This window comes from Cuculus canorus, chromosome 3, assembly GCF_017976375.1.
Source record: "Cuculus canorus isolate bCucCan1 chromosome 3, bCucCan1.pri, whole genome shotgun sequence".
Lineage (NCBI taxonomy): Eukaryota > Metazoa > Chordata > Aves > Cuculiformes > Cuculidae > Cuculus > Cuculus canorus.
The window spans coordinates 120,584,627-120,598,802 of record NC_071403.1 but is presented as its reverse complement, the minus strand read 5'-3'; the positions used below and the strand labels follow the sequence as shown (position 1 = coordinate 120,598,802).

General features: G+C 45.1%; 1 protein-coding gene across 7 annotated transcripts in view; it reads left to right on the top strand.

Annotated features, from left to right (window-relative positions):
• RUNX2 (RUNX family transcription factor 2) overlaps window positions 1-14,176 on the top strand; it is a 221,399-nt gene that overhangs the window by 161,591 nt on the left and 45,632 nt on the right. Inside the window, exon 7 of one of the 7 annotated variants that reach the window (XM_054061043.1) lies at window positions 4,945-5,214. The exons of the other annotated variants lie outside the window; for them this stretch is intronic. Within the exon in view, the coding sequence (XP_053917018.1) occupies window positions 4,945-4,994 (50 nt within the window). The 3' untranslated portion in view covers window positions 4,995-5,214. Of the gene's footprint in view, window positions 1-4,944; window positions 5,215-14,176 lie in introns of those variants that run through there. 7 annotated transcript variants of the gene reach the window in all.

Here is a 14,176-nt window from a genome sequence, read left to right as displayed (position 1 = left end):
GGCCTAGGGGGGTTGTGCCACCTCTGTTCTTGGAGGTTTACAGGACCCAATAGGGTAAAAAAGCATGGAGCAACTTAGTTTGACCCTGGAGGTGAGACTGCTTGAGCAGAAGGTTGAGCTGGAGGTCTCCCACGATTCCCTCCAGGTTATCCCATGGCCCTGTGAGTCAGGCAAGGAGTTATCTGTTGCAGAGTGTTGTCTGAGCTAATAAATGCTTGTGTGACTGTACTAATAACATACATTCAGCTATAACCTGTCTGAATAAAGAAGTTCGACAGGATGAAATTCTCACGTAGGTGGGTTGTTGAGGACTTATTGTCATCCCTCTATTTTTTGTTTGTTTCTGGCAATTTATTTGGGATATCTGTGGCAGACGTGGTCAGCACGAGGGCTGCCAGAGCCAGACCATCGCTCTGATCCAGCAGTTCCCATTGTACACTGTGTTGGGTGTGTTGCTTTTGACTTTTTGATTCATTTACCCCTTTGCTCCTTGAGAAGGTGACTCTCATTCTCTTGCCTTAGCCAGAAACCAACCACTCTTGAGGCAAAATGACCACCATGGGTCAGCGGAGGGGACTGCCTGATACAGAGGCGTTTGGAGTGGTGGGGAGAGATGAACCTAAAAGTACTTTTAGGAGATAAGATTGAAAGATGCTTCCTGCAAGGGGTGGTGTCCGTTGTCTTTGCCGTCTTTTGCTGTCAGTAAGTAGCTTCTTGCTTTTGGGTTCTGGAGGTTGAATGTCGACTCTGGATGGCTGGAGTCAGACCTTTGTCAGTCCCGTGCAGTGTGCACGTGGTGGGCAGCATCTCGCGTTGCCTCTCCCTCTCGGCCTTGGGCTTAACTTTTTGATTTCCTGTGTTTGTGAGCAGCACTGGAGGGGCTCAGAGAAGCCGCGTGTCAGCAGCTACAGGCCTAAAGCAGCCTTTTTTGTGGCTAAAACAAGCTTTTAGGGAGAGGTGGGAGAGAGAGCGAGCAGGGTCTGATTTTATGGTTCAGCACCAAGCCCCGTGCTGGCACCAAATAAAAAATTCATCAAGCTGTTTACTGGGCAAGAGGAGGAAATAACCTCAGTTGTATATCCAAGGGTTGGCATGTACCATCTAGTTACCTTCTGTGTGGTCAGGAGGAAATGAATCGGTGTTTTGGGGTGAAATCCCTCCCCGGTGTTTTGGGGTGAAATCCCTCCCCTGGGCCAATGTTCATGGATGGCCAATGTTCATGGATGGCCAATGTTCTACCTAAGTCATGGCAGTGATGGGCAGTGCTTGGGGGGGGGTCAGGCTAGGTTGTATTTTCAGGTAGAGAGGGCATGGTGTGACGTAGGCAACTGGCTTTGCAGCTCTGGCACTCGCTGTGTGGCGGAATGCTCGCAGCAAACAGCCCAAGAGCTTTATTTGCCAGAAGTACTTGTTGGATGGGTGAAATCTATAAGCAAATCCACTAGAAACCCATCATCTTTGGACAGGCAGTGGTGGTGACTGTAGGAGAGAAAACACTGGGAGCAGGTTGAGCGTTTCTACTCAACGTCTTGAAGGAAAGTTTTATCGTGAGCTTAAAGCAAAAAAACTAAATATTTAGCATTCAAAAGGACTACCTTTTGGCTTTCTGTGATTATAATCTTTCCCCTGTAGATCTGCTGGTACGACATTAGTCTGGGATGTATGAAGCTGTTCCCATGGAGTCTCTACGATACTTGAATGGCCTTGGAGAGGGGGATATCAGCATCGACCCCTCTGGGGACAGGAAGCTGTTGGCCTCGTGAACAGATAAGGCTGTGACCTACAAAGAGAACAAAGCCCATACTTTTAAAACTATCTGGTGATCTGATGCAGTGCAAGCAAAATAACTTGGGACCTACGATGTGATTTAAAATTGAAATTCTCAGCCCTGCCCTGTGACTTTCATGCAGATTATTTGTGTATATTACATGGGAAAGATGCAACCTCTGTTGCTGGTGTTGGCTGTTACCTAATAACAAGTGGACTTGCATTTCCTGGCTGCAGTTCGGATGAGAGAATAAAATCAAATCTCTATAGTTATATTTGTAAGACCTTGTAAAGATGAGATAAATTAGCTTTTGTTCTGTAGCTGGGAAATTTCAGCATCATCTGTGGTTCTCCAGGCAGGTTTGGACTCCTCATTTTGTGCCTCAGTTTCCCTAAACATAGAACAGGAATTTACGATCTCCCTATTTTGTCAGGGTGTCCCATGGACTCAGTGTTTATACAGAGCTTTGAACTTTTGTTGTTGTTGTTGTTTAGCTCTTTTTACTACAAATCCAATATTTGGTGTCACACCGTTGGATGGTGTCCTTTGAAACGGCACATTTCTAAACCACATGTTTAGAAAAATTTACTCACTTTCCAGACTGCTGATCTGGTCAAAAAACAATGCGGAGTTAAGGCCAAGTTGTGCTGCCTCAACAGATTTACTTGGGATGTGCGGAGGGGCAGGAAGAGAAGCAGAGGCGGCTGCGATGTGTGGAGGCAGCCCTTGGCCACCCCCTCCCAGCAGCTCGCTTGGGGTGAGCAGCTGGAGCTCGCGGGATGTCCCAGCACTTAGAGAAAAGCAAACAACCCATGTTGAAGTCAATGTGCTGCAGCAACTTGCCAGTGATAAATGTTCACTGCAAGGCCAAAATCAGATGGTGATTACACCAGGAGAGATTGGCTGAAGTCCCTCTGTTAACTGCCCTGCCTTTTTTTTTGGACACCAGAATTTTTCAGCCCATAAATGTGGGTGTTGTCAATGAAGGATCAGAGAAATACTAATTGGAAGGGGTCCCTGTGGGTTCCTTGATCCAAGGGATGCTTGATGCAAGACCAGTCTGCTCAGTATGGCTGTGTCCTCCGAGTCTTGATAGCTCCCAACCGTGGCACCGGAACTAGGGATTCAGCAAGGCATCCCATCCCCACACTTCTAATGTCCACCACAAACCTCCCAAAGTACAATTTATGACTTTTTCCCCAGCCTCTGGGTTTGAGCTGGGGTTTGAACTTGACTTGGGGTTTGAGCTGGAGTTTGAGCTTGGCTTGGGGTTTGAGCTGGGGTTTGAACTTGGCTTGGGGTTTGAGTTTGGGTTTGAGCTTGGGCTTTGGTTTGAGTTTGGGTTTGGGCTTTGGTTTGGGTTTGGGAGTGGATTTTTCTCTGCCTCTGGGTTTGGGCACACAGGGTGCAGTAAGGGTATAAAACCTTGTCACACCTCTATAGGTATCCAGTGCTTAGTGCCCTCTCCTTTCCACCCCTTCATTTGTATTCCTCCAGGCTGGGACTTTAGAGCACTGTTAAAAACAAAGTTGGAGCCTAAACACCGAGACAGCCTCTTGCCACCACCCCCCCAGCTTGTTTACTTTTTCATTTCTGCTGTTGGGGGGAAAAAAAAGAAGTGCTTAGTAGCTGAAAATGATACTTTTACAGCTAGATACTGTGAGAGAGCTTCTCCCAGGAAAGCACAATTTTTATCCCTGCTCTGGGCAGTGCAAAGCCGGTTAGCAGACATCAGAAAATAGGAAGGAAAGGCTGTGGCAGAAGGGGAAAAACATCCAAATAATCCAGACAGATCTCAGGGAAACCTAGATGTCAAAGATCTTTGTCGTTTTATTGCCAGTAGTGGTGTTCTCCTAACAGAGCAGGATGTTCTCATCTCATAATAATAGCCAGGCCAGATGCTGAAGTGTCTTCTGCATAAGTGAGAAGGGGAACAGCTGATATCTGTTAAGATGAACACACCAGGAGAATAAGCCAAAAAAAGTATGAGAACTCTCCAGAGGTCTGTCTTTGCAATGCCATTTGGCACTAGATCTCAAAGTCGGGCCTGAAAGCCCAGTCTGTGCTTCTGGCCCTTTGCTGGTGGGTTGCCGAGCGGTGATTCCTGCGCCGCTCGGGGCTTTGGAGCAGCGCTGGCAGGGATTGTCCTCTATACTTTAGAAAGCTGGGAAATCCCCTGCCTTTGGCTTTCATGGAGCTGTAGAAAGTACCAGTCAATAAGGAATTTGCTTGACGCTCTCCTTGCCCTAGACAACAGTTAGATGCCGAGTTGTGGCCAATGATTTAAAATGGCATCTTTGTTCCACCTTTTTGCGTACTTTCTCTTCCACCCTATTTTCTTTCCTTAGTCTGTTTTATTTCTCTGGATGAGATTAATCCATGCTACTAGAAAAAGACAAAATTGTTGTTTTATAAGGCATTGTATTGGGCATTAAGAAGATGCCTCTTGCTCTCCTCACGCTACTCCTTCAATCATCTTTTTCTTATGTTCAGCACAGAAACTGCAATTCCCTCCAGACGGGGATCTTTGAAATCACAGGAAAATCACTCCTGCTTGTAATGTGCTTATAGGTACTGGATGGAAAATGTTAGCGAAAAGTAAGGTGCATGGTGACATGGTAGTTTGTGTTTCTGTAGCGGGGCAACGTCCAAGAGGAAGAAGAATGGACTGTGTGTCATGTTAACACGTTTTTCTCATGTGCTGAATGGCAGTCCTCAAAACCAGTTCTTAGAAACCAGAAAAAAAGCCCATTGTAAAACGATGGGGAGGACTCATTCACTGTTTAGCGGTGCCAGCTAATGACTGCGGAGAAAGATGGTTATGGAGAACTTGTGCCACCATTTTCCGTGCCAGTGAGAGAAGGTTTTGTTTAAAACCTCCCCATCCCTGCGTCACCACCATGATCGCCCCAATTGCTGTTTTCATAAGTTTCTAATTAGGAACTCATTTTCATTGCTTCACTTAATGGTGTGCAAGGACATATTTTTTCTCTGCACTGCATTTATGAGTAAAAGACACTTTTGGGGAGCGGGTGTGTTAAGGCTGGTGTTTTATTTATTGTGGGCATCTGCCCTGGAAGAGCTCGCCAGCCCCTCCTGATGGAAAATATCAACAAATAACGTGCTGATTAAGTGCAGCATGACCTGGTTGTCATCTCTTGGATTTTCTGATCCAGGTGTGTGTGGCACAGAGGGACAGCCCCAGCATCCTGCGCCCGCTCTGTGATGAAGGATGGAAGGAGGATCCTCTGCTCGTGGCTGAAGGCACATGCCCTGCGCTGGGGCTGTTGGCTGCTCACACACACCTGCCTGTAGCAGACTTCACCATCTGGAGAACAGAAAAAACAGAGAGAGATAATTTAGGTCATCTGCAGCATGGCAAACTAGAGACAGGAAAATGCAAACCACTGATACTTGAACAGACCGTGGTTCAAAGGAGGTGACACTTCCTTGAGTCTATTTAGTGAAGCTGGTGGGGGATTGCACCTATGCTGCTGGGGCTGAGGGGCAAAACCCTGATAAAGATTGATAAATGAATGTACACCGTGAATAAAAGTCCTCTCAGAGACAAATTTCATTGTTGAGGTCTTGGCTTTCCTCTGGAAATAGTAGGGTCCTGAATGCACCCCCTGCTCCAGCTTCCCCAGAAGGTTTTAGACGTCAAGGTTCAGTGTTCAGATCTTATATTTGGTTTCTTTTTTTTCTATCAAAAAGCAAAGCTAAAACAGGATCCAGTTTGTGCTTTGGGGAAGTGTAGACTCAGCAAAGTCTTTGTGAGATTTAATGTCATTATTGGCCCTCTGCGTTTCAGTTACTGCTGTGTTAAAGTATTTTAATTATCATTTTTTCCACATCCATGAGAGCTGGTATGAGCTACATGAAGGGATCCGTCCCTTCATTAGGTGTGTAGCATGAGCCCATCACCAGGGTGCACACAGAGCTTCTCCCATCCTATTGTGTCCTTTCAGCCCCACATTGGTGTTGTCAACCAAAACAAGGGAAAATTGTAGCAGTTGGCTGGTGCCCCTTGGTCCTCAAGACCCGTGAAAATGTGAACCTCATAGAGAAAGGGATAATACTGAAATTGCAAAGGTCTTCTTCTAGAGATGAGAATGACCACAGACCTCAGGCCTTGCAAATGAAATTTCAAAGTTGTTTCTTCACTGTTTCTTTGCCACAACAACTGCAAATATGAAATCGAACCTCAGAGATGGAAGACATGAAGCTTAGAAACACACTCACACGCGATACAAGAAAGGGGGAAATCAAATATTCAGCTGCCTCCCAGAATGAGAAGCTTTTGAAAATATTTTCTTGAACTCATTCTCAAGTGCCCAGGAATGATGGGCGCTTAATAATAAGTTGTGTAATGCTTTAGACTGGCATTGCTGAATATAGTGAATATGAATAGGAACGTGATTATGGATGTGGGTTGGGCTCTGTATTTATCACCTTGCTCAGTCAAGGGTGGCTTTTGAAATGGGTGAAAATATATATGGGACAGGGGAGCTGATCTTACTATAAAACCTGCAGTTTCTGGTTTGTTTTAGCAAAGTGATTGTTCTTTAGTTCCTTTTAGTTTCAAATGCAGTTATTGTTTTTATTCCAAGGGCCTTGGGCTGCTTGGCAGATGGTGTCAAAAAAACAGTATTGCTTAGTAAAATATGTACCTATTTGTTAATTTTTGCAACAAGGCAAATTTCAAAGAATTGAAAGGCTGTGATGTCATATTTCTGGAGAAGGCCAATACTTCGCCAGGAAGCACATTTCTCCTTAACAGGTCAACACCAATCCCAGGTAAAAAGCAAAAGGGGAGTGCAGTTTGGGGAGCTTTTTCTGCCAGAGATGCTAAAGTTGTTCACTCTACTTTGCCTTCACAACAGAGATTTAAAAACATTATTAGCAAGATACACAAAGGAATGATTTGCTTCAGGTAATAAATAGTAGAATTGAATGCTGCTGTTTTTCCTTTTGTAGCCAGTGAAAGCCATCTGAACGTTTGCTTAAAAGTAAGAGTGGAAAGCAGAACCTTGAATGTCATTGCCTCCTAGCTCATGACTTCTCACCTGCCAGATGATCCCTCACAGCTACCAGCAAGCTCAGGCTGGGGACAGTGACTGACTCCTCCCTAAAGTGCGAGCTTAATCCTTAAATTGCCCTGAAAAGATTTCACAGATTATATAAGAAGCGTTATACAGGCTGTTAGTTCAGAAACTGAAGCTGGTTGTGAGAATGGATATCCTTTACCGTGCAGATGACCAAGAGAAAAGAATTTGGCACAGGATATGAGCAGAGGTGATGTGCTTAAATCAAGTGCTTATCTGCTGAGATATAGGAATTTAGTTTAGAGATTTTTTTTTTCCCCTCTATGTATTTATTGTACTATTTACATGGTACTCCAATATTTAAAAAATGGAACATATGAAAATTCCTTGCTGCGAGAAGCACCCTAAAATGCGCCTTTATGCTTCAGAGATGTTTACTTTCTGCACACGTGAGTGGATCAGCACCCTGTGCTCAGGTGTGTTTGTGGCTCTGTATGTGTGAGCCGCGGCAAATTGGCGCTCCTGAGGGGAAGCAGAAGGTGGGAGAGTTCTGTGTTGATGCGGGATTTGCCTCTGGTTCTTTTTGCGGAAAAGATTTCTGTTTCTTGGGGAAAGAAAAATGTTGGCCTCTAAATACACAGGTCTGAAGGTCATCTGGATAATTAGGTAGTGGTGATGCTAATAGTTGTTAATCATTGCTGCAGCTCTTGGGGATGCCCCTGTGCGTGCTAGAACATGCACCCTGAGCCCAGAATCTCATGTGTGACTGAACTGAAGGTTTCCAGACGGTTTTGAAGACTCTGGAAGATGGGAGAAGACTTCTCCTTTGGTCAATGGTTTGGTCATTTGAGCTGTAATGTACCCCAATACCCCTCTGTAAACTCCAGTGTCTGATACTGCTGGTGTTGGAGATCAATTCACTGAATACCAGTGAGACAAAGGAGGAGCTTTGGAAGACCAACCACTACAGCTGGAAAAAATGACATTTTCTTGGCTAAGTCGTTTTTAGACTGAATTTAAAAAAAAAAAAAAAAAAAAAAAAGGAGAATCTAGGAAAAATTGCTCAGAGTTTACTGTAATTTTATAAATTATCTGAGACATAAAAGTAGAGCAGAGAGGGACCTTGCAGTGGAGAGATGGGGGAAAAGATTAAGTGTCATAAAAGCAGTATTTCTATCGTATTCATAATGGTTACTGTCTTGCACAATTATGAGTTCTTGGGTTCCTCTTGCACTGGTCTTATTCTTACAGGACTTAGAGGCCACACATAGTTAATCTTTTTTTTTTTTGCCCCTGTAGCCTTTAGCGGTTGCTTTTGGGAGCTCACAGTTTATCAGTTGGTCTAATCAGCTGCTTCAAAAAGTCTTTCCTCCCCGAGCCTGATTGTTTCTCTTTCAATAGCTTTACTTCCTTAGACTCTAGCAGCTTGAATTTGAAGTCTGTCACCTTATACTCGTTTCTCAGTACAAAGCCTGAGCACTGAGTCTTGTAACAGCAGTAACACAGCAAACTGCGTGGTCAGTGGGTTGCTTGTAGAGGTGCCAGATCTTTCGCAGAGGTCTTTTGCACTCGCAACGGATAAGTCAGGGGTAACCGATGCATTGACCATTATTGATGAGTTCCCTGGAGTGGGAGAAATGGTATATAGGCTTTTCCTCAATGCAGAAAAGCAGGGCATCCTGGAAAAATCAGATGTCTCAGGCTTTGAATCGTGCTAATGAATAGGATATGTTATTGTATAGATGCTTCCCCCTTGCAACCAGCACCTCTCAGTCCCACTTGAGGAAAGTTTAGCCAACCCCTGGGTTGGGCTAAGCCTTGAGAAAGCTGGGAGATGTTGCTCTTCATCTTCGTTGCAAAGGAAAAAATGTGTGTTCTTGACACATTGATCCCCTGTTTTCTTATCAGCCACCTTCGCAGTGTCACAAAGATGCTGAAGATAGGAGGGGTAAAGGGCTGAAACCACATGAATCTGGTTTCATTATTTGCATTTTATTTGCTCTAATTTCGTCTTTGCCGTCACATCCTGACTGCCTTGTTTGACTCGCATGTAACTTCTATGAACAGCCACTGCCACTTTGAGTTGTTCCATGAATAAGAAGGGAGCTCTGTGAACACAAAGTGAGTGATTCTGTAAGGAAACACATTCCCCCTTCAGCTTAAATGTTTAACTTAGAGTTTTGGGGGTGTTCAACTTCAATTTTCAGCCCCCTTTGGAAGGAGACAGAACACTTGGATTGTCCTGTGCATGGGCGCAAAGGCGATGTCTGTCTGTCCCTCTGCCTCTTCAATCCTAGCCAATCCCAGTTCAATGAAACTCAGCAGTTTCAGAAATGCTGAATTTAAGCGCATTTCACAATAACGTCTCCCCAGAAAGGAGAGTTGTTTCTCTTCAAGCATAGGTTTGGATGCAACCTTTATCGTGCAGCAAAGAAGACAACCAAGACAGTCTGTACTATGGAAAAGGAAGCTCCTGTACTCCTCAACGAGGCTGGTTTGCTCTTCCTGCAACGACTTATCTTTGAACTTCTGGGATTATTTTAATTATTTTCATAGTTGTACAAATCCTAAGTTTTAGGTCTAGACTAAGGCAATAGAAGACTCGGAGGCATCCTGACAAGTTGATCTCACCCATTCTCTTGAAATATCTCATTGCTTCAGACTGAACCACTGCCTACAACCGCCACTTAATTACTTGTTACGGTGATAGGAAAGGATTTAATCATCTCTACAGAACAACTTCATCCCCAGATGCAAGTGTACAATGTCTTTTTCAGTGTATGTTGTCCTAAAGTCTGCATCATTTTCGAATGGCTCATTGGCTGCTGAAGGGTCGCATAGCCATAGCACCTGGGCGTGCCTGTGTCTACTCATATGTGTATGTGTTTCTGCTGAAAACCGTTTCAGGAGCCTTCTGACCTCATTTCCTGGTGGTTATGTAAACAGAGGACTGGGGCATCTCTTCAGTGTTCACAGGACAAGATTATTTCACATCTGGAATACAGCACAGTCTTTGCTTTGAAGAGGCAATGGAAGTGCTCCATAATGTCCTTGTCCTCTCCAGTCATCAAAATATTTGTGGCTTGGGTGCAATCTTGCCATATCCCAACTCTATTGCTGGGAGAAAACTGGACCTTGAACCATTTCCCTCTACTGGGACTACTTTGTCCAGTTCTGGAAGCCCCAACCTTCTCATGAAGGATATGGAACTAGAACATGTCCAGAGGAGTCTATGAAGATGACCTGAGGGCTGGAGCACCTCTGCTATGAGGACAGGCTGAGAGAGTTGTGGTTGTGCATCCTGGAGAAGACAAGACTCTGTGAGACCTTAGAGCAGCTTCCACTGTCTGAAGGGGCTCCAGAAAAGCTGTGGAGACACATTTTACCAGGGCATGGAGTGATAGGATGAGGGTGAATGGCTTTAAATCGGAAGGGGAAAGTTTAGATTAGACATTGGGAAGAAATTCTTCACGCTGAGGGTGGGGAGGCCCTGGCCCAGGTTGCCCAGGGAAGCTGTGGCTGCCCCATCCCTGGAGGGGTTCCAGGCCAGGTTGGATGGGGCTTGGAGCAGCCTGGGCCAGTGGGAGGTGTCCCTGCCCATGGCAGGGGGTGAGACTGGATGGGCTTTGAGGTCCTTTCCAACCCAAACCATTCTATGATTCTGTGAAATCCAGGCCGGGCAGCCGTGCTCTGCACCAGAGGGCCCCAAACAGCACAAGGGGCAGACCGGCACTGCTCAGCTCTGGTTTATAGGCGCAGCTCCAGGTGTGCTGTGCTTCCTGGTTCCTTCTTCTAAACGCTGCAGAACATTCTCTTGCATAGAAAAACAAGAGCTCGTGAAAAGGCTTTGGGCTCACAAGCATTCAAATAATGCAACTCAAATGGTGACTGTCAGTGAATGTGAGATAAAATGCATTTGCTGAAAGCCCAGTAAAAGAGGTTTTTATGGCTCAGCATGCGTGGCCTGTTGGTGCGGTGAAGCTGACATGGTGTCACTCGTTGAGCTGCAGTGACATTTTCATTTGTCTGAGCCCCTCCGATTCTGCAGAACACAGGATAAAATGTTTATCAGATTGACCTAGATTTGGCCTTGATTTTTAAAGGCAAGCTCGTTGCTCTATGAATAAACTCAGGATGTTGAACATAAACATCTAAAAAAATAGGAGAGGATGACTCTTCTCACTCAATCCCTAGAAAATAGAAAATGAGAGAATTAAGATTTTAAAAGGAAAGTCGCGGCGGTGTAGAAGCAAGATGGAAAGATGCTCCATTTAAAACAATGTGTGTTCCCACTTTCCATATCCTTGGAAACATGATTCTCCTGGACCAGTGACAGCTGTGTTGTGCATCCGTGCACACCCTGTGCTATCCTTGGGGTTATTCTTCAGATCTTCTGCTGACTGTAGCTGAAACTGGAGTCATAAACCAGCCTGAGCCCTCGATAAGAGGCAGCCACTGCAGCAACCAGAGACTTCAGCCTCTTCCAGGAACCCTGGGTGGAGTGTTTTCAGAGAAAAGGTCAAGCGCTTTCTTTCCATCCACAAAAAACAACGAACTGTTAAAGTAGGTTTGGCTACTTTCTGAAGGTTTTTGCTGTAGCCCAGACTTCTAGATAGGGAAATAATACACGGTGAGAGTACATCTTTCTTCCTGGCTCTGCTAGTTTGTAGAATGCCTTTCCTTTGTTAGGATTGCTTCTCTGGGTGCTACATGTTTGCACATTTGGGGCTTATTTTGACCTGTCCGTTGCACTCTTGATATCTGCCTTGACCCCCACCCTGGAGCACTTCTAACACACAGAGTTCATTTGCCTTAGGAAAGCTGAGCTTGTGGAAATCTGGCTTTTCCCTTCTTGCTGAGCAAACAGGAGCATTCACATCTCCTGGCGCTGGGCTGCAGTGTGGAAAGGAAAGTGAGATTTATGGAGCCTGAGAGAAACTAGAGTGGAAAGAGAGCAGGTGAACCAATGGTGGTGCTACCTTGGGAGGAGGCAGGAGTGCATTTCCGTAGTGGTTTTGTCCAATGTGAACCTTTCCAGGACCTGTATCCCTGCCTAACTAATGCTTACATGTTGCAACTGTCCCCCTAAATTCCAGGCCAAGTTGTGAATGAGATGTTTGGGGACAACTGCTGCAAATGGACCAGTGCTGGAGCCCAAAGAGGCAAGACAGGGATTATCTCACCTCAATCAGGACAGACTTCCACATCTGGGCTGGTTACCCTATGTTTGCTCTGCTTATAGTCAATGGAGGGAAAGTGGTGTTTTGATCTGAGCCAGTTTAGTTACGCACTTTAGGATGAGATGCTCTAGAAGCGTATTTCTGTCCTCTGACTGCAAAGAAAGCCCAGAAGCATCTGCCCTGGGATCCAAGTCTTGAGGATGTCTTCTAGTGACAAACAGAAAACTGCTCCAGGAATCAAATTAGAAAAAGGGGGAAGGGCAGTTTCTCCTGCATTTGGGATGGATGGTAATCTTGCTTCTCTGGAACATAAATCAGATGCAAATTCGCTAACATTAAGCAAGTGCACGAATGGTGACTGAGCTGGGGAGACAACCCGACCTCAATAAAACTTCAAGGCTCCTTCAGACAAACAGCCATAGACTTGGATGCTTTCCCAAAGTGTAGCTAAACATTTTGCATTTGAACAAGAGATCACTCGCAGCTGGTGCTGTGTCCAGGCTGCCCTTGCATTTGCTCCTGCCTCCAGATGCTGCAGCCACTGACCGTCAGGCAGTCCTCAGCAAAGATTGGTTTTATTTCACTTGCACCATTTTTTGGAAGGTTTCTCTGGGCTAAGAACTCAGCAGTGGATCCACAGGCACTGGCTCTCCTCTCCAATCACACTTCCTCCATGGAAGCAGGTTGGCCCCTGAGGATTAGGTTGCTCCAAACCCCTCACTGTGGGCTGCTGGGGCTTCACCGGGCATCCCTTTGCCCAATAAAAGCATCATCAAAGTGACCCACGCAGCATTTGGTCTCTATTGTGATCACAGAGATCAGATGGCAGGTAGGAGAATGATGTCCTCAGGATGTCTTTGCCCATGGCTGCAGTAGGCTGATCACTGCGGTTGTGTGAACCAAACGGTGCCTGGGCTCAGGCTCTGGTCCTGAAACTACTTGGCTTTTTTCTCATCAGAAAAGCACCTAGAAAGGAACAGTCACATCCAAAATGCCTGTTCAGAGTTGTCCTTGGATTTGCTAACAAGTGGTCTGTGCCTGAAAATGACTTGGGAGATTGCTACTTGACTGTGCCCATGCTATAAATTTTGCAGTAGAGATGTGTTTGTGTGCCCATTCTTGCATGCCAAGACCATTTAAATTACTATATATAGTCATAGCATATGTATACTTGAATATATTTTCTCTACAGCCTGGTTCAGTGTAGAGGTTTCATGTAGCATACACTATAAAAAGTTTCTTTTTCAGATTTTCATCTTGACATGAAAGTGCATTACAACATTTGCCATCAATAAAACACAATTCCTTCCATGTGAAAAGCATTACAGCCACAGTATGGTTATTGAGTGATGATACCTGGATGACGGAAATACATGAACAGGAAAGTGTACGTAGGGAAACTTTAGAAAGTATGCCAAGTTTTAAAATAAAACAACGTCTGATAGCGCAGATGGGTTTGGAGAATTTAGTTCATTTGTGCTCAAAAAGAAAAAAAAAAAAAGGAGAAAGGCTGAGCTGAAAGAGAAATGAAAAACATGGCAGGGAATAGCTTCACAAAGGAGTAACCGGGGAGGTTGGCAACATAGTGAAGACATGTGTGAAGAACAGATTGCTTGCCTTTTGCTCTGTGATTCAGTCTTGGGCCAAGCCAGTCGTGACCAGGCATCAGGGTTTTCAAGATCTCCTTCTGCTTTCAGCCTGTCCCCATGTGCAGCACTGCGATGCCAGGGACTGAAGGTACCATTTATCCTTCACTTGGATTCTGAGAAGGAGGTTCTGCGTGTCAGGCTTGAGGACACTGGGGACCCCAAGTGGGAGATTGCCCTCTCTCATGGAGTTTACACCTAGACTGAGCAGCTGACTTGCTGAAATAGAGGGAGAAACTCGCATGAGTTTATAAAGAGCTTTGGATAAAGCCCTTCTCCTGAAAATATGCCGAGCCAGGTTCCTCTTACTGGTTTGAAAGTTGGTTTTTATGAAAATGCTCCCATTAGCACCAAAATAAATGCTAGCTGTGTTTTGATTTTAGCAGAAGTTTAGCTTTGAGAAAAGACCATGCTAATTAACTCATTAACTGAACCCATTAAATATACATCTCCGAATCTTCCTGAAAGTAACATAAATTGCCGGTGCTGGGTTCCCAAGAGGCAAGGCAAGTTGCTCATCATTGGAATGCATAAACA